The following is a 25,340-nucleotide window of genomic DNA, read 5'->3' on the forward strand; positions in this document are numbered from 1 at the left end:
ACGCTCTCAAAAGTGAACGGCAAAAACGCAGACAGAGACGAGGTTACACATTTGGTTTGCTGTCACATTGACTTCGCAGTTGCTTTTGAGCGAATATTTCCGGTTTTATGCTCTATGTCATGACATTGTAATGTATCAATAACATAGCACCATAGCAAGTGTCATCACCTTTAAGTGCGCTCACAAACTCTGTCCACGCACGTAAGACATGTTACTCAAAGGAACACAATAAATGAATGAACTTACCTAAAGTCGAACATAACAAGGTTTGCATATGCAGCGTGCTATTGTCTTCAGTGAGGCGATGTTCATTTTTTTCAGAATTGCAAGTGTTAGCACTTCCACTTGCACCACACAATTAGTTTTCTGACTCTGTCGCACTCCACTTGATTGAATCACTTTCTTGCACCTTTTCTCTTTGTTTCCCTTCTTCGATTTCTTTATCGCTCTTCTTCTTTGTCTTATTGCTTTTTGTCTTATTGCCTTTTGTTGTGTCCTGAAATTGTCACAGTAGTCCTTTATGATGGTTTGGTTTTCTAAAATATTTATTTGTTTGTCCGTTAAAATTGGAACAACAGTTGGGGAAAATGACTGATTTACTTTCATTAAGCACAGGGCTTTCAGGAAATTCTCCATAGCACAACCAGTAAACTCTATCCAAATGTACAGAATATTAACACACACTCGCATCACCTTCGATACGGTATTTACCAAAAACCAGCGTTCTATTGAAAATATCTCAATCTAATTTGTGGTTCATGGGTGGAGAGGGCACGTCTTCGCAAAAAAGAATGTTACCTATGTTAACAAAGTGTGACCTCTGTCCATCACGAAGGCTTTGATATCTGTCATGTCAGCAACATTTGATATTGCTTATGTGAATGTACATAACGTTTTGAAAACGTAGTCATTTTCCTTTTGTCTTGCGAGAATACGCCCCTCCATGACTTGTGGTTTCTGTTGAAATCTATCTCACGATTCTCGTTTTTCAAAGATGAGACGGTACGATATATATATAAGATGTTATAACATCAGATTGATCAAACGGTATGGCTTATCTGGGTATTTCACCTTCTGTTTCGGGACATGATTTCACCGTTGTTAAAGCAAGTCATAGTATATCTTTTTGTTCTACGCATCTTTCGTTTGAAAATTTGAGAGATACGTTTGGATTTATTTTCTCAAAACTTGTGTCACATCAAAATTATAATTATCCTTTTTCGTTGTACGAGACAATTCAATTCTGCCCTTTACAAAATTGTTCTGTGACTCTAAATGTAAATATATTAAACTGGGAAATCGAAATTTCAGATGAAAATTTTACTAGAATTTATTTGACACCGAATGAATTTAAAGGTATCTACTTAGGTTTGCTACAATTTCAATTCGACCAAAGCGTTCAATACATTTTGAATGCTTAGAGGTAAGTACACTTTTAGCAAATGTTCCTCTTGTCACGTAAATATGTTATCTGCGAAAGTAAGTTATCTATGTCCGATGTTGGTGAACTATATGTCATAGATATATTGAACTCACTGTATCGCTAGTTATTTGCGTTTATCGCATGAACTAGGTTGCTGAAGTGTACATTACATAGATATATTGAACTCACTGTATCGCTAGTTATTTGTGTCTGAAATTAAGCTTAAGTTACTGTTGTATGAACTAGATACTCTTATTTAATCATCATGAAAAAAAACCAACTTTGTGTAACATTCATATTTTAGTTTGGATTGTGTGTCATACACCTACAGCTTGCTACCCGATGCTGAATCCAGCAGTCACAGGGTTAGGTTGGCTAGCGGGTCTTTTAAGGTTGTTTCGCACCAGTTGACGGGCGTGCCCTTTAACTTCAGCTAGGTATCTGATTCGGAACCCAGCTGTCGCAGGGTTCGGTCGGCTAGCGTACCCTTTAAGGATGTCTCACACCAATTGACCAGTGGGCCCCATTTAAACAGTAGGCGGTCTGCCTCACACCAGTCGTGTGACCCCTTTAAGTATTATTTAGTCTATCTCACTACCGTCGCGCGAGCCCTTTAACCAGTCTCACATCCACCACACCCTCCCAAACCATAGTATTTTTTCCCAACTACCAAGTCTTTACTAGAATGCTAAAGCCTTTCAATTGAAGCAAGTCTACATTTCCCGCCGCCTCCCTGACGCTACAAGAGTGACAGCAGTGATACTGTCTACTGCCCCCGGTTGGTGCCTGTCTCAGCAAAAAAGTCACTCAGATGTCATGAGCACCTGACATTTCCGATCTTAGGTCACGTTAGGTACGTGCTTCGCACGATAATGTGAACGTGTCTTAATTGTTATTGGTTGAAATCATTTGTGCGAATGTGTATGAATTACTATTGGGTGAAATGATGTTTACGAAACGTGCATTAATTGTCATTGGTCAACACTCATTTAGGAATAATATATAAAAAAGCGTAGTGAATTCGTAATCACCACAGTTTACCAACCATGATCGCCTTAGCGCTACTCCTCAGTCTTCTCACTACGGGGGCAAGCAGTATTTCGCTATTTAGCAAAATGTGCGAACCAGTCGCACATTTGCTGAGGTGCAGACCTGTGGGTGGTCGTGTATTAGAACATACGAGAGGAGCGACATATGCTTACATCACTACAATTCATCTTCATGGCATCACAGACCGTCTCAAAATTGACGTAAAAAAATTCCCGCAACTAGAAGTAAGTGTTATTTTATATCTTCATTGTCATGTGTTGTCGTAATTATTCTAAAGTTTATACGTATAGTATTTTGTTTGCAAGCTGCTTTAAACATTGGAGTTTTATACACCTTGGTCATAACATGAGAATTGAACGTTATCAATAATAACCAATAGTAATTAATTGATATCTCTTTACAGAAAATTATTGGAGGAGAACCGTCATGTGATGGTTTGATAGGCGATGTAAAGACCGTCATTGCTGTCAATGAAAAACAATGCATCGGTGAGTATTTATTTATATATTCATTTACACGGTATAACACGGTTTTATTTCTAACTAGACTTTTATTTTCTCAAAGTTTGAGAGTTTTAGTTTCTGTCACTTTGTGTCTGTCTTCCTGCTTTACGCTACTGGTCTGTAAATAATTGTGTCCATTGTCACAATTCATGATGATCAACAGCATGAGCACCAGGCTGTGCATTTAGGAATCGATCACATACATCAACCAAGACAGTGAGCATAAAGTTCAACTTATATTTCTTAACAATGTTTAGTTATGCTTGAAACTAATTTGTTCGATTATTGACTGTAATCTTGTTACCATTTCCAGTCCAGACGACTTCACCAGTCTCAACCACCATGCTCTCTCCATCACCTGCTACCTTCCTTGCAACATCCTCTACCCCTCCTTTAACATCTACTGCTATACCTATTCCAACACATACTACCTTTCCTGCAACACCCACTACTCTGCCTGCTACCCTTCCACCAACGGACACTACCTTTTTTTCCTGTAACGTCTACTAGTTTTCCTATAGTATCCTCTCCATCACTCACTACCTTTCCTTCAGCACCCATAACACCCCCACCGACACACTCTACTCTTTTTTCAAAACCTACTACCATCTCTCCAGCATTCACCTTCTCCACATCGGCTCAAACATCCACCCACAGCATTTCTACAGGTATTATTTTAGGCGTTATATTTGCGAGTGTTAGTTTAATCGTTATTTTAACCATTCTTGTTTGTGTTTATAAGAAATGGTGTAAATTCCAAATTAGTGATCGGAATATAAAAAAAATGGAATTCTTTTTAAACGGTTGGAAAGGAAACATAAAGAATCAACAAATATTGAAATGAAAATGTACGAGGAGGAAGAAATATGATTTTTTTATTTTTTTTCGTACACCTATTCCTTTCACCCACCCTGCACAGGTCCCTTCGAGAGACGCAGACGAGTCGAGGATGATGATTATGATCTGGAAAATGTTGACGGTTACGACGGTGGCATCAACCTTGGTAAGTACCAGTGAGCATCATAACTCATAAGCACATGCGAGCGCCTTTAACGTGGTGTGAATGTACATACTGAACCAACTTGCTACATATTGAGCTTTTTGTATTTGAGTGAGTTAAATTTTACGTCGCACTGGTCAATATTCCAGCTATATGGTAACCGTCTGTAAGGTAATCCAGTGACCAACAGCATGAACATCGATTATGCAATAACCGATCACATGTGTCAACCATGTGAGCGTACCTGACCACCCGATTCCGTTTAGTCTCGTCTTACAACAAGCTAAGTTACATCAAGCATCTGTTGTCGAAGCCTATTCTACCCTAGACCTTCACATGTCTTTGTATGTGTATCCTCAGATATTCACAGTTGAGTTTATCTGTATTATATTTATTTCAGCCCACATGGTTACTGCACTGCTGGTGCTGGTGGTTCTAGTAATACTCCTCGTGGTAGGTGTGACGATGAGACATCGTATCCTCAGACAAATTAACAGGATCCGTTGTTATCTACGCATCCGACGCCTCAGACATCAACTTCGCAGTTCACAACGTCGAGTCACTCAGGAGGAAGACATCACACCCACTTCATCACATCATGCCTCTCCGTCTCGTCAGATCTCTGACTCTGCCCATCGTGATCTCTCTCTTCACTCTGCTGAGCCATCATCTCACACAGACGTTGTTAACCATTTACGTGACGTTGTAGAGTCGGTTCGTAGGCTGAGACTACAGCGCAAGATGCAGCGAAAGAGCTCAAGCAATGTATAACCTTGACAGTTTGCGTACATGGTAGATGTGATGCCAGTACAGACAGTGTCTTTGTTAACATGTGTTGTTCATCCTGACAATTTTGTTCATCATTACAGTTCATATAATTTCACATATGACGGTGTGTAACCTGATGTGATAACCTTGACAGTTTGCATACATGGTTAAGATGTGATACCAGTACAGACAGTTGTCAGTAGTTGTTTTTAAAAATAAACAGATTGTGTTAATGTGGTGAGTTTATATGTCTCCATAGGCTCTTACAGGATTTATTGTACAAGGTTCATGTTATGAGTTGATATTGGAGATTACACAACACCATTGAGTCTGGAGCAGACAATCTAGTGATCAACCGCATGAGCATCAATCTGCACAGTTGGATGATGATGACATGTGTCAACCAAGTCATCCGATCTCATTTGTCTCCTCTTACGACAAGCTAAGCACCTATTCTACCTCAACCATAAGCATCCATGTCTACATTCGCGATCTTGTTGGTTCACAGACGAAAGAAAATGTATATATCAAAAGATTTTTTATTCACAATTACACAAGTGGGAGTTGCATACACTCGCGTCATGTACTGCTCGGACAGTATCGTCTGGGTGAACCGTCTGGTTGCCACTCTGTAGGTTTTCCATTATCTCACTCGCGTGCACGGACAGCAGTAGCAGACGCTGCAATACGGAAAATGTAAATATAACATCCACCTAAGGGAAATACACAATGCAAGTTCACCATCTATGTACTTCAGTCTATATACTCACTGGAAATGCGTCGTCTCACTCTCATTAAGATCTTTCCCAATAAATTGTCACCACGCCAGTTTAATTCATTCCTAATCCTAGAATCTGATAGAGAGAGTCCAACTCCCCATAATCTATCGTATGGGGATGCCTCTACTAACACCTTAGGGTATGTGTTCAACAACAGAGACTTCAGTTCTTCAGACTGAGTGAATTTGGCATAATTAGCTTTTTCCACCACTTGTGCACTTATCTTATGCCAGATGGTGCGATTAAAGTTCTTCACACGTTTACCTAAATGTTTCTGTTCGGATGGAGATGATGAATTCAAAATACACTCAGCAATAAATGAATCTCCAAAAGTCAAAGCTTTTCGATACATGTAATACTGTTCTGCACAATTAAAGGTTTTCCCATCCACTTCCATCTTTACAAGATAGTGTTGACTGAAATGACTCTTTCTCGAATAGAAGTACACACAGCGTTCATCTTCAACAGTTCCCATATTGCTGATTAAAAACTCACCGCGTGAATAGGGCGTTGGTCTGTTTACCCGGCTTGGTCCTGAATATGGTGGTGGTGGTGGTAGCATCATGGCACCCGCTTGGTTCATGGGTGTTGGAGACGTTGGACGTCTAGTCTGTGGAATTGGAGCCAGTGGTGGGCGACTGCATGCGTCGTCGACGGGAACCTGTCTTGGAGGCTGAGACGATGCACTGGTTAGTGGATCAACCGCAAGCGGAAGTACTATGTCCATCTCAGGGATGTCATCAGGCAGGTGGTGCTGCAGTTCAAATTCTTCGACTTTAGTGGTATAGTCTTTTGCCAACCCCATGAGCAGCTTGAACACCTCGGAGGTCATTGATATCGATTTCTTCACCCCTCTGCTGTTCCAATTGGTTAGGTGTGTATAAACAACACCGTTGAAGTAGTTCACTGAGAGGTAATGTCCCTCTGCAAACTGGTATGTGTTGCTGTCGGCCATCGTGAACGCTCAAGATTGGTGGAAGCAATGATCTGGTCTTTACGACTCATATTTATATCGACTCTGTTTAATTGCATGATGAGCAGATCGTGAGAAATGTTGCTTTTCCCACGCCATCTCAACCATTGAAATCAAGCTCTTGTGTCAAAGAATGACAAAACATTTCGCGGTGTCATCCATACTTTGGAAATTCTATTCAAATGTAGACAAAGAAGGTCTTATTTCAGGACTCCTCTTACTGTGCACCATGTTCAGTTCTCACGCTAACCTATCCTTTGAAATCAAAGCTTGTACCAATCATCTTTGGTACTCACTGTGTTCACAAAGAGAGTTTCTTAATCCAAGTTTCATGATAGGTACAATGCGACTTGTTTGACCACACCCATGATAATTTTATATGGTTCTTGTGAACATTGTTGTCATACAAAATAATTGTGCCCCACCTATCATTTGACACGGAATGGCATAGCAATATAAAATACCAACGCCTTCATTCCTGACACACCCATGTACCAAAAGACATCCTGGTACCTATTCATGTTACACCCCCATCTATCATTTCTTTTCTGTTCAATGCTGTCACGTTGCGATCTACGGAATGTGCTGACTCAGTCCATCTTTTTCAGTTCAATGTTGTCACGTTGCGATCCATGGAATGTGCTGACTCTCTCCATCTTTTTAGAATTCTATTTAAAATGTAGACAAATAAAATCCGACTCGGAAGGAGTTTCTCACGATACTGCAATGATATGACACTTTACAGAACTCATGATCTCTTACAGACATCGTTAGTACTTAGTGAAAAGAACCATGATATTGCAAAATATTTCATCTATAAAAGAGTGGGCTTTCCTGTCGATCACTCACAGGACATCAGACAAGCATACACATTTGTGAAGCAGTCTAGACTTGTCACACCAAGGATTCATCCGTTCCTGCAAACAACAGAAAGGTAAGCATTTTTATTAAAAAGGTTTGTCTGTGTAGTGTTTAAGTATCAGCTTGTGTTGCATGTGCTATCATCAGTTAATTGCAATGATAATTCTATAACATTCGACATTACCTTGATCGTTTATAGGTAGAGTAAGACAAACATTGTGCCCAATATAAATGTGCATTATGCTGAGCTATGAGACTTTTTATTGGTTTTCCTCTCTCTCTACAGATCTTCAAGGGGTGTAACTTAGTCATTGATGAATAGCCAATGGTTGTACACATCGTTGTTAGCCTAACAGTAGCCAGCCATGAGTAATTTGAACAACTGCCCGGTGTTTGTTTGTGATCATTGTTCACAAACCTTTGGTCTTAAACATAATTTATTACGTCACCAAAGACATTGTGGTAGAGAAGACACTTTATATTCTTGTCCATTGTGTCAGAAGACTTTCAACGAAAAGATAATTTGAATAGGCATGCCAAATCCTGTCGACAAAAAGTGACCTATCGCCATCAATGTTCGCATTGTTTTCTAAATGATACTGATTATCAAAACCATCATTGCGTACCAAAGAGATCTCCTGCTCATACCTGTCCAACGTGTCACCAATCCTTTCCCACCTCAAAGGCTTTGCGTATGCACAAAAGTCAATCAGGTCATGATATGATAGGACATGGTAAAGGCAGAGCTAAGAATGCTAAAACGGCTACAGTGTCAGTACCACCACCACCTGATTCCCCTCCTGCTATCTCACCTTCCCCTGCACCCACTTCCCACCCATCTCAGAAGAAGACAAAAAGACGATGTTTCCAAACCATGTTCTAGTCAGGCTTTACATGGTGACGTGAGGGAGTATGATTTTGAAGGACAAACGTCTACTGACGCATTAGAATTTCTAGTCCGAGAACAGAGTAATGTCATTTCAACCCTTGAATCAGAAATAGGTGAGAAAAAGACAATTAAATGGGCTTTATGTTTACATTTTAAAATGGAGAAACCAAGCGAAGATGCTCATTCAAATTATCATGCGGCCTACTTTAGAAGCAGCATGCAGATAGCCCTGGAAGGGAGTGATTTGATTGAACAATATTTGGGTGCCATGAACAAAATGTTGCAAACACTAGACGAATATGAAGGGGTTCATTCAGGATTAAATGTTTCTGACATTGTCCTTTTGAAACTGACTGTGGTGAAGTTCGCTCCATTGAACGGTGGTACTTACATTCCACTTCCTCCAGCCCTGGCTAAACATGCACGCTGTATTTTAAATATTCAAAACAAAGACAATGATTTATGTTTTGCTCTCTCCATTCTTGCCAAATTGTACCCAGCCGTGTCAAACAAGGAAAGAGAAACACATTACCTCCCCTATTTGAATAGGCTTAATTTAGAAGGGTTTTCTTTTCCTATGACATTGAAACACATTCCTCGTTTTGAACAGCTTAACCAGTTGAGCATCAATGTGTACGGTTTTGAAGATGGCACCTTGTACCCCATGTACATCAGTAATGAGTCGAACGTGGAGGAAAATAGGTGTGTAGATTTATTGTTATTGTCACAAGAAAGTCAACCAGATGATTTTGAGGGAGTCTTGGGGTTAGAAGATCACGAGGAGGCCATGGATGTAGACACGGTACCCAACACACATTATTGTCTCATTAACAACTTGAACAGATTAGTTAGAAACAGAAAAGGTAACACAAACATGTGTTTTGTTTGTAGAAAATGCTTGTGGTCTTACTCATCTCAGGAAAGGTTGGAAGCACACAAACAATATTGTTTTAAGAAAGCACAAAGAGTCATGTTACCTAAACCAGAGGAAGCAGTGTATGAATTCGGATTAAGATCACAAAGCAAAACTGAAAGAGCCAAGTTTTTGATTGTAGCCGATTTTGAAAGCTTGTTAGTGACTGAAGATGATGATTCTTCGCGTTTAAACCGTCATGTCCCTTGCGGCTATGCCTACAAGGTGGTGTGTACCCAGGAACAGTATTCCAAGCCCATTCGAACCTATATAGGTGAAAACGCAGCAGAACATTTCATCAACAGCATTTTGGAAGAATATGATACCATCATGAGCCTGTTTGATTCTGTCAAACACATGCAACTCACTAACCAAGATAAATTGGTCATTGCTAATACAGAACATTGTGGGTTGTGTGGAAAGCACTTAGGAACAGACAGAGTATTGGATCATGACCACTTGTCTGGGAAGTTCCGTCAAGTCTTGCATAACAAATGTAACCTAAATTTTCAGTTAAGCAAGAAGGTGATTGTGATGTTTCACAATCTAGAACATTATGATGCTCATCTTTTGTTAGAAGTAGCACAACAGTTTGGTGATCGTGAGATCACAGTGATACCTCATACCACTGAGCAATTTCTGTCCTTCACAGTAGACCATAGATTAGTGTTTTTGGATTCCTACAAATTTTTACAAAGTTCTTTGGATGCACTGACACAAAATCTGTTGAAAAAAGGTGTGGATTCTTTTGTATATTTGAAAGAGCAATTTCCTCAGCATGTAGATTTGTTAACACGAAAACTACCATTTCCCTATGAACATATGGATTCCTGGGAAACGCTAAGCGAGACATGTTTGCCTTCAAAGGAAGCATTCTACAGTTCATTGACTGAGGAGGGTGTTAGTGAGGATGACTATGCATTTGCTCATCAGTTATGGCGAACATTTCAATGCCAATCTATGAGCGACTTCATGAGATTGTATGTGACAGTAGATGTGTTGCTGTTAACTGATGTTATTGAAACCTTTAGAACTGGTTGTTTAGCTGACTATGGACTTGACATTTGTCACTACTATTCCATGCCTGGTTTCTGTTTGGATGCTGCTATGAAAATCACAGGGGCTAAATTGGACCTATTCACAGATGTAGACACTTACAATTTTATTGAACATTCTATTCGTGGCGGCGTGTCTGTCATCGGTAAAAAATATGCAGAAAGCAACAATGAACATATGAGCGATTTTGCTCCAGAGAAAGACAAGTCCACTCTACTCTACTTTGATGTGAACTCACTGTATGCAACTGTCATGTTACAACCGCTTCCTATAGGAAATTATCATTTCATTGAACCTGCAGAGTTCGATACCATAGACTGGACAAGCATCGAGGTAGGGGGGGAGTATGGGTACATCCTGGAAGTCGATTTGTTATATCCCAGTCATTTGCACCACGTTCATGCTGCTTTCCCTATGGCTCCAACGCATGATGATATCCCATTTGAGGAGTTATCCCCAACACACAAAGAGCTTCTCGCTCATTTTAACAATCGCCCTCTAGATAAACTTCCAAAGAAATCATCCGGTAGAAAACTTTTTTGTACCTTGAAAGATCGTTCACATTATGTGGTTCATTTTAAAACTTTGCAGTTGTATTTGAAACATGGTTTAGTGTTGAATCGCATACACAGAGTGCTGAAGTTTAGCCAGGGTCCATGGTTAAAATCCTATGTGGAACTCAACTTGCAAAATCGCAAAAATGCAAAGGATGATTGTGACAAAGACCGTTACAAATTGATGAACAACTGTGTGTTTGGTCGTTTCTGTATGAATAAACGCAAACACATAAGTGTGCGCTTGGTAACACAAAGACTCAAACTTCAAAAACTGGCCTCAAAAACCAATTTCAAACAGGTTAAAATTTATTCAGAAGATGTGGTTGCGGTTGAATTGGAAAATTTATGTGTGCATTTAGATCAACCCATTGCTGTCGGTTTTAGCATTTTGGACTTGGCTAAATATGAAATTTATGACTTTTACTACAATGTGATGCAAAAGGAATATGGACATGAACATTTAGATTTGCTCATGACAGACACTGACAGTCTCTTTATGCAAGTCCATGCCCCTCCACATGAACCCCTCCAAGACCCCTATGTGTTTATGAAACAGAATCTCCATTTATTTGACACTTCCAATTATGCTCCCAATGATCCAAAGGGTCTCTATTCCGATCAAAACAGGAAGGTGACTGGCAAGATGAAGGATGAAGCAGGTGGAAACATCATACTTGAATTCTGTGGACTAAAAAGTAAAATGTATTCCTTCTTGATGAAAACAGATAAGGATGTCATTGAGAAAAAGACAGCCAAAGGTATTAAAAAATCAGTCATCAAGAAATTTCTCAGACATAAGATGTTTACGGAGTGTCTTTTTGACAAAACACCTGCATCATGTTCTTTTCATCTCATTCGCTCTTTCAATAACGTCTTGTACACACAGAAACAAAACAAAGTGGCTTTGACCTCTATAGACAACAAGCGTTATGTGCTAGAGGATGGGATTCATAGTGTACCTTATGGTTATTCATCAACTGTATAGTTACTCGCTGCACGAAAATATGGAATTTTACAAACCCTAACAGGTAAGCTACATGAATATTATGAACATTTTTTTTTTTTTTTTTTTTTTAAGAATCGTATTGAAATTTAAAATGTATAGTCATGTCATTACAATACTAGACATGTTTGATTTATTTCTTTTCTATTTATTTTACAGGATGAGCAAACCAGCCTACATGTGTACTAGCTGCGATGGCTTTCTACCTGTTGACGCAAATGGGGAAGACCAATCAGGCCTCTTTACCTGCGTCTACTGTGGTACGAAATTAAAATATACATACCACAGGTTCCTGACGCATACTAACAAATGTGTGGTCAGGAAGACAAAACTGAAGACAGATCATGCCTGCACTTGTCGGAAGATTCATCATAATGACTGACTTCTCATCATAATGACTACCAGAAGTCAAACCTGCACTTGTCAAGACAGTGACTGGCTGAATAGCAAACATGAACACTATGTGTGAAACTACTTCAAGACTACAACGTGAACACTATGAGTGGTTACTTCAAGACTACAAAGTGAACATTATGTGTGACTACTTCAAGACCACAAGAGAACAAACGTAACAATCACAATTGCGCTCCCATTGTTTATTGTCACAAAACTATATAGAGAGTACATAGAGTGTCAATAAAACGATTCTAGTGTCCCCAACCCAGGAACACCTTTGTCAGCTTTACGTTTAACAAATAAAACATATCTATGTATCTGTGTTTTGTCTTTCTTTTTTCTTCCAATACGTTTCATGAAATGTTTGGGCAAATGTAAACGCTTTAGTAGTTTAAGAAACTGTTTATAGCCCACTGGTGAACGTCTACTTCGTGGTGACAGGATAAAAAAACGAATCAAGTTGACAATGTTTGAGTTTTGTAGCACATTATTTTTGTTTGCCACAAGTTGTAAATGCTCATCTACACGTATTTGTCCTTTTTTAATGTTGTTTTTCACAAATAACCACATTGACATCAATTTCCCAATGGTTTTGGTAGAAGTAATGTCCTTGATTAACTGGTCGGGAACTTGAAACAGGAGTTCACTCTTCTTGTTGCATACAGGATTATCAGCGGGTTGTTCCGAGTTAGGTATCCCTTGTGAATCATCATCAACTATCTCATTCACTTTCTGTGGTTGAGCTGTCTGATGAGCTGTCTGATGAGCTGCCTGATGAGCTGTCTGTTCTTCGTCTTGTTTGGACATCAATCTCTGATAATTCTCTCTCGTCAGAAGAATCATAGGCTTGCTCATTTTGTACTGAGGACAAGTAGGCTTGGTAGTTCCTTATGCAGATAGGTAAAATTGAATGGTAGGCAGCGATAAGCTCACGTTTCCTGTGTCTGCTCACAGTCTTACTGACCAAGATTCGAATGACAGACTTATGACGTGACAGACGGTTTTTATCACCTTCTGTTAGTGGTATCTTTCCAACAAGGATATTATACACTAGTGTAATCACTGACTTAAACTGTTCAGATGAAGCATGCGTCAGCATAGCTTTTCTCTGTGCAGAATTAGCTTGTTCTAACATCATAAGAAAAGCCGAATGCTTTTGCAGCAGACCACTCATGTTGATGTTGTAGGGTAGCTGTTCCACTTTCAAATGAAGTCTCACATCTTTGGTTATTGTTATTTATCTAGACACAAAAATTCGCATCTTCTTCACTGTCATCTTCTTCGCAGTCATCTTCTTCGCAGTCACTACAATCATGAGGAGGATCTCTTTGCCAACTTTCCAACAAATCTTCACCCTTAACAGACACAGAGGTACTGTGTTTTGAGTCTTCGTAATCTTGTAAAGACATAGCATTTCGAAAAATATTATTAGCCATCACCCGTTCGTTTTCACTACTGAAACATTCGTAGTCTACTTCACCATCTGTCCACATATCTTCATCCAATATGTTGGGACACAGTCTGTTATTCCACAACAAGTCTTTAATGACTTCCACCCATGAGTCATAGCGATCTTCTATTTGTAACACAGCATAATCGTCACCCCTCACTGACACTGTAAACAACATTCGAGAAGCTGTTTCTTTCAATGTTGCATCATTCTTTCTGTGTTTTTCGATAATGTTGATCAAACAAGTCCTTTCTTTCACTGCATACATTTTGTTGTTTGCTGAAGGAGAGGTGACTGTAGAATGACTAAAGTGACTTGACTGTTATATTGAAGGTTATCTGTCTGAAAACTATGGTGATTTATTCAAAGTTGTATGTGTTCTAACCTTCCTTGTTGGTTTTGGGTTCAGACACCATGTGGATATAAGCACAATGTGGAGATAGTCTAAAATGCTCTGCTAATGGATCATCTTCGGCTATCCATGAATGTACTCTCAGTGCGCATTGGAAACAGTAGACTTTGTCAGATTGACCCGTATAGATAAATCCTGCTTCTGCCATGAGCTTTGGGGGTTGCTTCATTTGTACAGGCCAACTGTTGAAAGACTTCAGTCTGTCACTAAACTTTTGCCCAAACGTAATATTATTACATGGTATTTCAATACAGTCTGCTGCTAGGTTATCAAATGGTCCACACACATCCATGGCTCTGTTCAATATGAAAGTGAAAAGGATGAGACGTGGTTGTATATTACCTTAGTTATGTCAAAACGCTCGTGTCTCTATATCCGTGACAGATACACTGTGCACACCTCATCAGAGAATATACCTGTACGCAAACGTCCATACTGTTCATCTGCATAGGGTGAGGTATCCATGACCAGATAACCGTATTTCTTTCTACTTACAGCATCTTGAAAAGATTCGGTGAAATATTTAGCCTGTCCTGGAAATATTTGCGATGCTAAAATTTTATACTCATGTGCCGAACGAGGGTTAGACAATAACACAAAATAATGTGTGTTCAGTGACATAGTTCTGTTACATTCCCCCCTTTGGATACGCTGATTGTAGGATGTTGATAACAGAAATTCCTAGATGGTGGGATAATGTGGTATATAGGTGTAAAAAACAGCTGACTTTTGCACACTTGTTGCATGAAGTCATCTACTACCAGCAGACAATGTTTATCTGATTCTAGAGAATATGAATTTAACTCCTGTTCTGTGGGGAGGTCATCTTGAAAACGAATATTGGGAATGATTGTCTTGAGCTCACTATAGACATCTTGCCACACAGCATAGCAGTAAATAATCAATTTGGGTGCAGGATCAAACATGATATTGGCTTGTCTTAACAGACGTGAAACCCAAAAGGTTTTACCACTTGATGATCCGCCTATCACGGATATGGTTGTAGGTGTTTTAAAAGGTAACAGACAAGCACTTTCATCCATGATGTATCTTGGTCTGCTGTTCAGTATGAAACTGAACTTACTCACAAGCATGGAGGGTATTTATACATAACAAAACATCATTTTGAACTAAATCTATTTTTATTTTTTATTTTTTATACACATGGTAAAACATTGTACATCATTGTCAATTAAAAACAAGAAGGGGTACAGTATTTGAAATAGTTGCATATATACTGAGATACAAAAGTATCATTCCATAGGAAGTTCCTTATGTCAAACTGATGAACAATACGATGAAAACTCCAGTGAGGTTTCAATGTACATAACAGATAATACAAACAATAGAACCCACACACATTTGAATCTAAAGATTGTATCCGTTTACTGTTGTGCAAGTATGATTGAACATAGGATTTTAGGTAACTATCAAATACAGCATCAATGGGTTCTGATAGGCTGTCAAACAATTCTGCTCTCTTTCCTTTGAAATACATAGCAACCCAGTGACGTCCTTTCTTTTGACTACAGTCTGTATTTACAATAAGTCCAACCCCTCTTCTTATCATAGAAGATGTGAGTACAGGCAAAGTATCTTTAGCATACACTCCCAGGACATGACTCTGTAAGACAGGATCACACTGAATGGTACACTTCAATTCAGAAGCTTTCATGTTTACTTGATGTACACATTCCGCGCTTTATCAATTTCTATGATGGAATTTCTTTCACTCATGATAACACAACTCAATGTCTTAGTCAAAGCAGATTTGAATTCAATTTCAAGTCTCACATTTCCTGATTTCACAAGATTGAGGTAATCAGTATCTACTTCATCCAGTTGGTAAACAAAAAGAGCGCTGCCAAGCAAAAAAGTCGTTTCTTGAAATACCATTTCCCTGGTTTTGACACCAAAGTTTCTTGCTATCAAACAGGTTGAGATAGGTGTCTACATCGTCTACACTTGTAGCTCTTCCTGGGACACTGACACCATTCACATACAGGTTGATCGTTTTAATCATGCTCGATTGAAAATTGAAAGGATTCCCATCATATTTCCCATTAAAGCTGCTACTATCTACAAAGCCTATGATATAACGATTAGCAATGGGATTGGAGACATTGTCAATGGTATGTGTTAACTGAGAAACAGGAATGCTAGTGACCTTCACCTCAGATTTGATGAAAGGATAGAGAGCATTAGAGTTGTTCTCAAACAAGGTATTGTGAGCTATAATCAGGGCTGGGTTGACATTCAGTCTGCAGACTTTGAGATAAGCATCCAATAGTGTTATAGTGAATTTTTTGTTGGCAACACCACTCATGAGACAGAAGGTAGGAGAGGATCTGTACAATTTCATAGTCATAGGTACACCATTAATCATGTATCTATCCATCTCAAACACATCTTCAAATAAGTTTCCAGACATAGTCATCTCTTGACTCAATGCAATGAACTGTGCTCGTCTCATCAAGCCTGTGTTGCTTCCCGTTTCTGTATCTGTTGATTCTATATCACTGTTCGATTCTCCTCCATCTTTGTAGAACAACTGAGAGGTTAACTGTGTAGTCTTTGCATCAGCTCCAAAATTCAGTAAGGCTTTCATCATGCTCTTATAAGCATAATGATTGTTTGTGGAAGAGACCAGCGTGTCATTCAAATAAACGGATAGTTGACTAAAAAGCGACTGAAGAAACAGGTTGACTGGGGCGACGTGTTCTTTGGGAAGCAAGGTGCTCCCATCATTGTGAGTGATCTTGAGTTTCACGTGCAATCTTGTCCTCTTCAAATCAAGGTAGTCACTACCTGTGTTAGAAATACTGAATTCCAAAGGCGCCTCATCGTTGATTTGACTCACTGGACGTACATTTTCATAGTAATGTTGTTGAATACATGTCTGAAATGGGGGTAGTGTGAATAAATTTAAAGACTCGGGAACAATCTCGTCGAAATGTTTACTGGTGAGCAGCGACATGGTGTTAACTAAAGATATCCTTTTCTTTCACTGGAGTGTACTTGAGCACACGAGCTGTCTTGGAGGGGATGTTGCTTGTTAGGCGTATCCTCTTGGTTGTGACCACCTGTTCACCTGCAGCTCTTTTTAATGATTTCTGTCTCTTCTCTTTAGCATCTGCTCTTTCCACCACACTTTGAGGTTCAGAAGTCACCTGCAGTTTGACTTGAACTTCTTTTGATGCTTCCTCAGGTTGATGAGATGTAATGAGCTTAGGTTGTGGTTTTCCATTCACCAATTGAGAACTACCCGTCATGTGTTTCTTGAAAAAATTCTGCCATTTGTTGTAATCGGGCACATACAGAGGTAAAGACTCCATATCAATCAGCAAAAGGGTAACGTCTGAAGTGAAGTGTTAGGTGAGTCTCCTCTTTCAAGAATGACAATGGAGTTCCATCACTTGCTTTTATACTAATTTCAATGTCTGGAGATTCTTTCACCATCACATGGATATTGTATTCATTAGCAAATTTAAAGTTAGGCCCCTCTCTCAGGTCTAAACGTCTCAACAATGGTAATTGAGTGTGTCCTACCAATGAACTATCACATAAGTTACACAACACATCTACATAAGGGTCATTCATATGAGTGAGATCTACCTTTCCAAAGTTTAATTCTGTCAAGCTGACTATCCAGAAGCCATCAAACATCAATCTTTGATTCAGTTTCACACGAAAATGGTACGGGGTGTTCCCTTTGAAGTAATCTTTCTTTGAGTCTGTACACTTCAGAAACACATATTTCTCCATTACAAATTTTTCAATTGACTTTCCTCCACATAAGAATCAAAGGATTTGGGCCAACCTAACCATCGAACCAAAGCATAAGTCTTTCCATTCATACGTTTCTTCTTTAAGATCTTTTCCACCTGCCACTCAATATCCTCTCCTTTATTGACCTTCTGCAATTCACCAGTATAAAAAGAACCTTTGATCATTTCATCATGAAAATCTTGGAGTTTGTACAGTGGAATTTCCTGTCTTTTAAAACGATGAGCTATTTTGAACAGTTCTTGTGTCCACTTCAAGTCAAGTTCTGTGTTGAAAGGTCTCTTCAGATATGGAATGCGAACAAGATCTCCTACTTTATATCTGAATTTCTTCCTAGGGTGCAGACTTTTGAGATGTTTCAACAAAGGTTTGACATACAGATGCTGCCAAACTTTCAATTCATTGTCCTTACTCACTTGTGCAGGTGATAAATTCGGTAGGGAGGAATGCAATGTATGATTGTAGTTGTGCACTAGTTTAGGTAAAACATCGATGTAATATTTGGTATTGTTGTGAGTCATGTAACGCGTAATCAGTGATTTTAGCGTTCTGTTGAAGCGTTCTACGTAATTACTTTTAATGTTTTCATTCCGTGTAATGGTGTGAGTGATGTTTTTCTTTTTCAAATATGACTCAAAGCCTGCTCGAAATTCTGATCCAGCATCTGTGCGAACCTTCTTTGGTTGTCTAGTTTTCAGTATTTCTTTGAAGGCTTTCAACACCGATTCAGGTTTCTTGTTTTCTAAAGGTAGCACAAAAGCATATCTGCTCAAGATATCAATAGCCACCAGCAAATATCTGATACCATCATTCTCTTTGCTATAACGAGAGAGGTCGGCCAGATCCACATCAAACATTTCATTCATAAAATTCACCCTTACTTTTAACCTTTTAAATCTATGCTTGACTGGTCTATGTAAACTATAGGCATCTTGATTCTTCACAAATCGTTTCACATTCCTCAACCTGATATGATGTTGTCTGTTTTTCTTCAATTCATCACGTAGTTTTGTTGGACCAAAATAAGCTCCAGGATTTTCAGCATTGAAATAATACTTTTCTATGGCTTTTTCTTGCTTTAACATGCTGCTCTTCTTTTCCGAACTCATGTTGCACTGTGGAAACTGTGACTGACTAAGCAATATATAACATGAAACAGCATGGGTTTATTCATTTTATTTGAACATTCACTAAAGTTTGATATGATGCATAATGATAACTGTCATGTTACAGAGCATGATGAAAACACTTTTGTATTTACACTGATAGAATATGACCTTCAAAGTCCTGTGAAACCATGTCTTCCATCATGCCGCCTTCATCATAGTAGCACATACAGTTCATGAGATCCATACAACACACATGACACTGAATTTGTCCACTATTACAACTGATGTAACGCAACTTATTGTTGTGACGACATACACTGCAACTTTTCTGAAGAGGAGTAAGTTTCTCTTCCTGATAGAGATCTTCCATGATTCCACTGGATGAATCAACAGCTGTTATGTCTGTGGTTTGTTTCTCTTGCTGTTCTATGTCCTCCATGAGATGAGTGTAATCCAACCACCAGTCGTCTATAGTAGGTTCTGTGGTAGGTGTTATGGGTCGGGTTGTGAGGGATGGAGTTGACACTGCTTCAGAATCTTCTCCCAGGTTCCTGAAAATGACAAATAAGATTGGAGAATGTAGAACTGCAAACACAGTAACATGTACGTAAATGAAAAGCTATTCCAAATGATATTCACAGTGACAAGCTATTCACTTACTTTGGTTGTATAGGAGGAGTGGATTTCTTCTTTTGAGACTTCTGCTTCTGGCCACTTTTCTGTTCCTTCACTTTCCTTGGCTTCTTAGCTTTAGCAACACGCTTGTTAGGTGACTGACGTTTTCTGTTCCTTGAATTACTATCCTGAGTGGTGGCAGCGATTTTTGAATAATCCAACATCAAGCTCATGAGAGCTGGCGATAGCGAGGGGAATTTCTGTTCTAGAGTCTTCATTCTCTGGAACATCTCTGTGTATGTGGTTTTATACAACTCACTTGTTCGCATCATCGTTTCGTGCAAATGAAGCTGAGTGTTAAGAATATCCTTCATTTCTTGAAACGTACTCGAGAGCAGCTGGTCTGTTGAAAAGTCCACATGTTGAAGGTGAAACATCTTCTGTGCCATATGAATTGCAAGCAGAGGTGTGTTTCTGAAACTTGTTCACTCGATAATGACGATGAAACTGATTTGAAATGTCTAATACTAAAAGGTATATGGTGGGATTGTGTAGAGCATGTAAGCACTGATTGGATGTAGAGTGGTACACATGCAGTTTGGTTGGTTAATACTCTACATCAGTGGAATATTTTATTCTAACTGAGGAATGTTCGTTCACCAGGGTTGAAATGATTTTCAGAGAGCTATGGAATGTTTAATGTATTCTGTGGAATGCTTTATTCTACTCGTGGAATGTTTGTTCACCCGTGACATCAATAGATTGAATGCTTTCAGAAGCTTTAAGAAACACGTCGCTGGAATGCTTATTCATGTCTTCTGGAATGTTATTGTATTCTATTGAATGATTTGACCTCTCCTCTGGAATGTTTGTTCACCGTGACGTCAATAGATTGAATACTTTGAGGATGAATCCTCTGGAATGTCTATTGTTGTGCTCAGGAATGTTATTGTGCTCTGGAATGCTTTGTGCTCATAGGGAGGTGTGCTCTGGAATGCTGGAATGCTATTGTGCTCTGGAATGCCATTGTGCTCATAGGGAGGATGAATCCTCAATAGATTGAGGATTTTTGAGGATTACTCCTCTGGAATGCCTATTGTTGTGCTTAGGAATGCTATTGTTGTGCTCTGGAATGCCATTGTTCTTTTAGGAATGCTATTGTCTGTGCTGAACGGATTACTTTTATACTACTTACCTCCTGATCTCTTGGCGCAGATCAAGAGAGTACCCGGGTTCTCCACCGGGAGTACAGCCCTTCTGACACTCTGGGTAATGCAGAAGGCTGCAGTGTTGGGGAGCCTTCATATTCTCCAGAACATTCTTGGTGGGTTCGACTAGGCAGCATTTCCTGGGAGAAGTCCCATTCGCTGTCTGGGCTGCGTGTAGAGGGGGCAAGGGCCCTGAGCTGATGATGAGCCTTACCAGCCTGACTGTGCCAGGATCACCCGAACCCTCTCTGCTGCATACTATCTTTAATCTGTGAAACATACTAATACACATTAACAATAACTCCTCCATGCTGCGAGGTGGGATGTTGTGTTTTAAGTCACGCATTACATAAAATGTTACTTTTACACTCACTCCGTGAAGACTTCGTAGGGTGAAATATTCCACACTACTACTTCGGGATAAAACCAAAGTAGCGCCCCTCGCACTTCCTCGTTCCCGAAGTACGCGTCACGTATTAATGGGTGTTGCAGCCATCCCGAACAACAATTTTCTAGGATGAAGGTGATAAACGCAAGCACTTGGTCGTGTGAATTCATGATACGTCTGCTGCAAAACCGACAATGTGGCGGAAAGGTCGATGTTCACGGGTATTTAACTCCTATTTTCTCGGGATAGTTAAATGTTATAGAACGTTAAATTAAGAAGTGAAAAATTCATTCCAGCTTTGAAGACAATAGAATACGACAACATTCGCTTAAAGAGATTTTCTCGAGGCAGAGAGTACTTGACGGACATTTTGTGTTCATTTCACCTTTAAATGGATAAGGATGTCCGATACTGAGCGGTTTGGATAATCAAAGAGGAATTAGACAATATGCATGGTCAAGAGAGAGATTGTGGTCGAGGGAGAACCTTGCGGACTATGGATATGCGCGCGGGGCTTTTTGTTTGTTCGTCGCGCGCGAGAGAGTATTATTTACTTACTGGGATGGGATTATTTACTTTGTGGGTGTGGGCAGTCGCGCTCCAGAGATCAAAGCTGTTTTCGATTTTGCTGAATATAGATGAATAACGCTGGCCGTTTTCCAGGTAAAGGGACACCTATTACTACTGACACCTATATATTGAGAGAAGATGGACTTTACAATTGCTGATATGGACAGTGTGACGGTATCAGAAGGACATAAGTCTACAGTCTCAGTACTGACACCAAAATTTCTTGTATTATTGATAGTCCGTGTAGTGCATACTTGTAATCTCAACTGTTTATAGTCTCTTACACGTGCAGGAGGGAATCTTAAAAGACATCTTTTTCTCCACAACACTCTTGTTGCTATGCGTTAAAATGCAATGGTATGTGTATTTTAATTTGGTCTTGCAATACACACAAGTAAATAATTCTTGATAATCTTTACGGTTTGCGTCCACAGGTAGCAGACAAGACTACGTGTCACACATCTTGAACTTAAGTGTAAGCAGTCAAGTGTACGAAAGAATGTACTTTGTTCATAGTATGCCAAATTAAGTCGTTGATTATCAAATATTTGAGTTTATCTTATTTAGCAATAATCATAAAAATATCAATAACTAGAGCGATTGACATATAAACTGATAAGGATTGCAATGCAAAGTCTGACAATATGTAGATAATTAATATAACATTGACATCATCTAAGATAAAAATGTGGTGATGTAAGACCTTATGATCTAAATGTTAGTTTTAATATTTACTCACTTTAATTAGAAGCATTGCTGAATGCGGATGATTTCACGCTGTGATTCAATCGTGTTGATTGTACACACAGCATTTTTATATCTGCTGCTGATGAAATGCAAAGTTGATCAGTGCCCTTTTTCAACTTCAAGACGTTTAACAGCCGATTAAAAGTGGTTTTCACTTGACAAATAGTTATCTTCTACTGAGCGCAAGTGAGACAATTTCGAGACACCTATATATTGAGAGAAGATGGACTTTACAATTGCTGATATGGACAGTGTGACGGTATCAGAAGGACATCAGTCTATAGTCTCAGTACCGACACCAAAGTTTCTTGTATTATGGATAATACGGATTCATAGAACTATCTTCCCGTTCAGTGAGACGTGGATCAGTCTCAATTATCTCAATTGAAATAGTTTCTTCAGTATTAGCTGTCCACAGGCGCGATGTATCTATAGATGACAATTGTTTTCGCTGTTCTGTCACATCTTCTGATATATATATGTGAGGCAGATGAACCATCTTTAAAACTTCGCCGTATCAAATTGTCCCTACAATATATCACAAAGTTATATTCTAATGATTCCAATCCTGCTAACACTTGCGTTTTTAATCCTCTTTATCAGGATTTGTATAATAAAAAACCTTCACTTGTTCCACCTCTTGGGATACGAATCCAACAATATATTTCTGCTGCTGGCATTGAGTCGGAGAATATATCTCCTTCCCGTCTTCTTTCTTCTCCTCCTTGGCAATTAGTGAGGCCACAAGTTGACCTAACATTGACAAAGTTAGAAAATCCGAAACTAATGAATTACAGTATAAACAAGAATATAATCAATTAAAGAATACTTATAATCCATACAAATCCTTATTTACAGATTGGTCCAAGGTTGGTCGCACAGTGGCATGTGCCACTGTCATTGGATCCAGAACAATATCTTCTAGAATACCTGATAACAGCTCTTTATTTACAGCAGAAGCAAACGCCATCTTAACAGCTCTTAAATATATTCAAAGACACCCCAAACGTAAACAATATATAATATTTTCTGACTCTCTTTCTTGCCTTCAGGCTATCAAAAATCTCTCTTGCAAACATCCACTTTTAATTGAAATAATCGAATTATATAATGATCTTGCTACTGGCCAATGCGACATCGTCTTTTGTTGGTTACCCAGCCATGTTGACATTTCTGGGAATACAATGGCTGATCTTGCTGCTAAGGCAGCACTCAACAAATCTGTGACACCACTTCTTATTCCATACTCTGATTACAAAGCTTGCATTAGAACTTACATCCGTGATCTGATGCAGAAGAAGTGGGACACCCAAGTGGGTATCAATAAATTACATGAAATAAAACCCTATATCTGTTGCGCTTACTTGGGTTGTCAGTCCAGATTTGAAGAGGTCATCATGCGACGATGTCCTTTACCGTATGAGGGGAACAAATGGATGATCGCGTGGTACACGCTAAACTATATCATACATCAATCTGTTACCTTCATACGTTAAAGGACTACCGCACATATCGATTTACACTCGTAAATGGAGCTTGTCGTTGTACATAACTATAACACAGGCTGATAATGGTAATATATTAATGATCAGTAAATTACATCTCTAAATCCTGATTATATATTTAATGATCTCATGTCCATCATCCATCATCATCATCAAAAGTATTCCTACAGGGTCCGTCCGGTATAATAATGACTTACATTTTTTACAAAGTTGTCCATCATTAGTTCATGTTAATGTTCATGTCGTTAATAATGTGTATATCCAAATAATCAAGATAATAAACCATTTATAAGACAATCAATGAGTTTGTCTACTTACAACAATTATTTAACCTTAGCTTTTTATTGTACACATCAATCAGTTATATCGGTAGTGGTCATCGTGTAGAAAGAATGAATACATAACAGGCCACCTCATTGTTAATTTGCAATGAAACTACACAACATGGCGTCCGCCCTGATGTTTATTGTCACGGGTCCCTCTGGAATGCTGTTGCGGCGTAAAGACCAACTCTACTCTTTGGTGATTATGTCGTATTATATAAGGTCGGAGCACCTGAGCTCTAACCGAAATTTGGGGTCGTCCATGTTGTGAACTCCTCACACAAGTTATCCGGGGAGATTTGAGGCGTTGTGTATTCACGAGGTAAGGTCCTTAAAGGGACTTCCGTGCGCGATAAAGCTGGAATATTGCTAAAAGCGCTATAAACCCATTTTGTTCACTGCATTCGCATTCTTCACAGTCAGTAACTTGTAAAATTCAATTGGTTCAGTCACACTCGTTGAAGACCGTGAAGGTGTTATACATATTCGAACAGAACACACTCACACACACACACACACAGAGATCATATATCTACATATTATATGGATACATGCTGTCCATTATATAATTGATGGAGTGTAATATAGTTATTTATTCCTATATGATGTCGCTATGAACCATTCCGAGGTTGAACATGTACAACGCGGATATTATTTAGTGTCAGCCATGTCGTCTGTCGAGTCCCTAATATGCGTAGAGCGCGCAGCGAGTCCCTCATTTGAGTTTTCTAACGAAGATTAGTGCTCCACAATAAGAACTCTTCCACAAGTTCTTCCAACGAGGTTTGAGACGATGTGTATACCCGTTCTTCACCCTTGTCGCGTTTAAAGTCCTGAATTAATTCGAAATATTCACTTCTCAGAAGACGTTGATAAGTTTCGAATTCTTGAATAGCACGTTCTTCCTTTCAGTTTCTAAGTCTTTTCCTCTCTGAGCACACTTCCACGGGAGTATCGATGAAAAAGACATGGGTACACACCCATTCTGGATATTGTTGGATACTTTCCTTAACTTTGGTAATAAGAAACGCAGTGCTCGATAGTTTTCCCGTTGAC

At 39.1% G+C, this 25,340-nt stretch overlaps 1 protein-coding gene and 1 long non-coding RNA gene across 4 annotated transcripts; one reads left to right on the top strand and one right to left on the bottom strand.

The window, feature by feature from the left end:
- Nucleotides 1–1,297: 1,297 nt before the first annotated feature.
- LOC124290601 lies at nt 1,298–4,589 on the top strand. Its single transcript, XR_006901983.1, has 4 exons — nt 1,298–2,961; nt 3,290–3,644; nt 3,896–3,979; nt 4,377–4,589. It is a non-coding gene; the product is annotated as an uncharacterized LOC124290601 (long non-coding RNA).
- A 10,215-nt stretch (nt 4,590–14,804) lies between these two features.
- On the bottom strand, nt 14,805–20,732 carry LOC124290564 (uncharacterized protein F54H12.2-like). Of its 3 annotated transcripts, none has more exons than XM_046727314.1 (2): nt 19,589–20,732; nt 14,805–19,479 (listed from the first exon to the last, which is right to left on the bottom strand). In XM_046727314.1, exon 2 carries the CDS (start codon nt 17,008–17,010, stop codon nt 15,868–15,870), a length of 1,143 nt encoding a protein of 380 aa, XP_046583270.1. In that variant the 5' UTR covers nt 17,011–19,479; nt 19,589–20,732; the 3' UTR covers nt 14,805–15,867. The 3 variants fall into 2 exon arrangements, with proteins under 3 accessions (XP_046583270.1, XP_046583277.1, XP_046583285.1); XM_046727329.1 differs by having other exon boundaries at nt 18,981–19,479.
- Between the last annotated feature and the right edge of the window lie 4,608 nt (nt 20,733–25,340).

This window comes from Haliotis rubra, unplaced genomic scaffold, assembly GCF_003918875.1.
Source record: "Haliotis rubra isolate DU_JTF1 unplaced genomic scaffold, ASM391887v1 Scf1125, whole genome shotgun sequence".
Classification (NCBI taxonomy): Eukaryota; Metazoa; Mollusca; class Gastropoda; order Lepetellida; family Haliotidae; genus Haliotis; species Haliotis rubra.

Excerpts from the sequence above, each read along its gene's own strand:
- LOC124290564 (XM_046727314.1), bottom strand. The coding sequence starts at position 17,010 with ATGTCGCTGCTCACCAGTAAACATTTCGACGAGATTGTTCCCGAGTCT.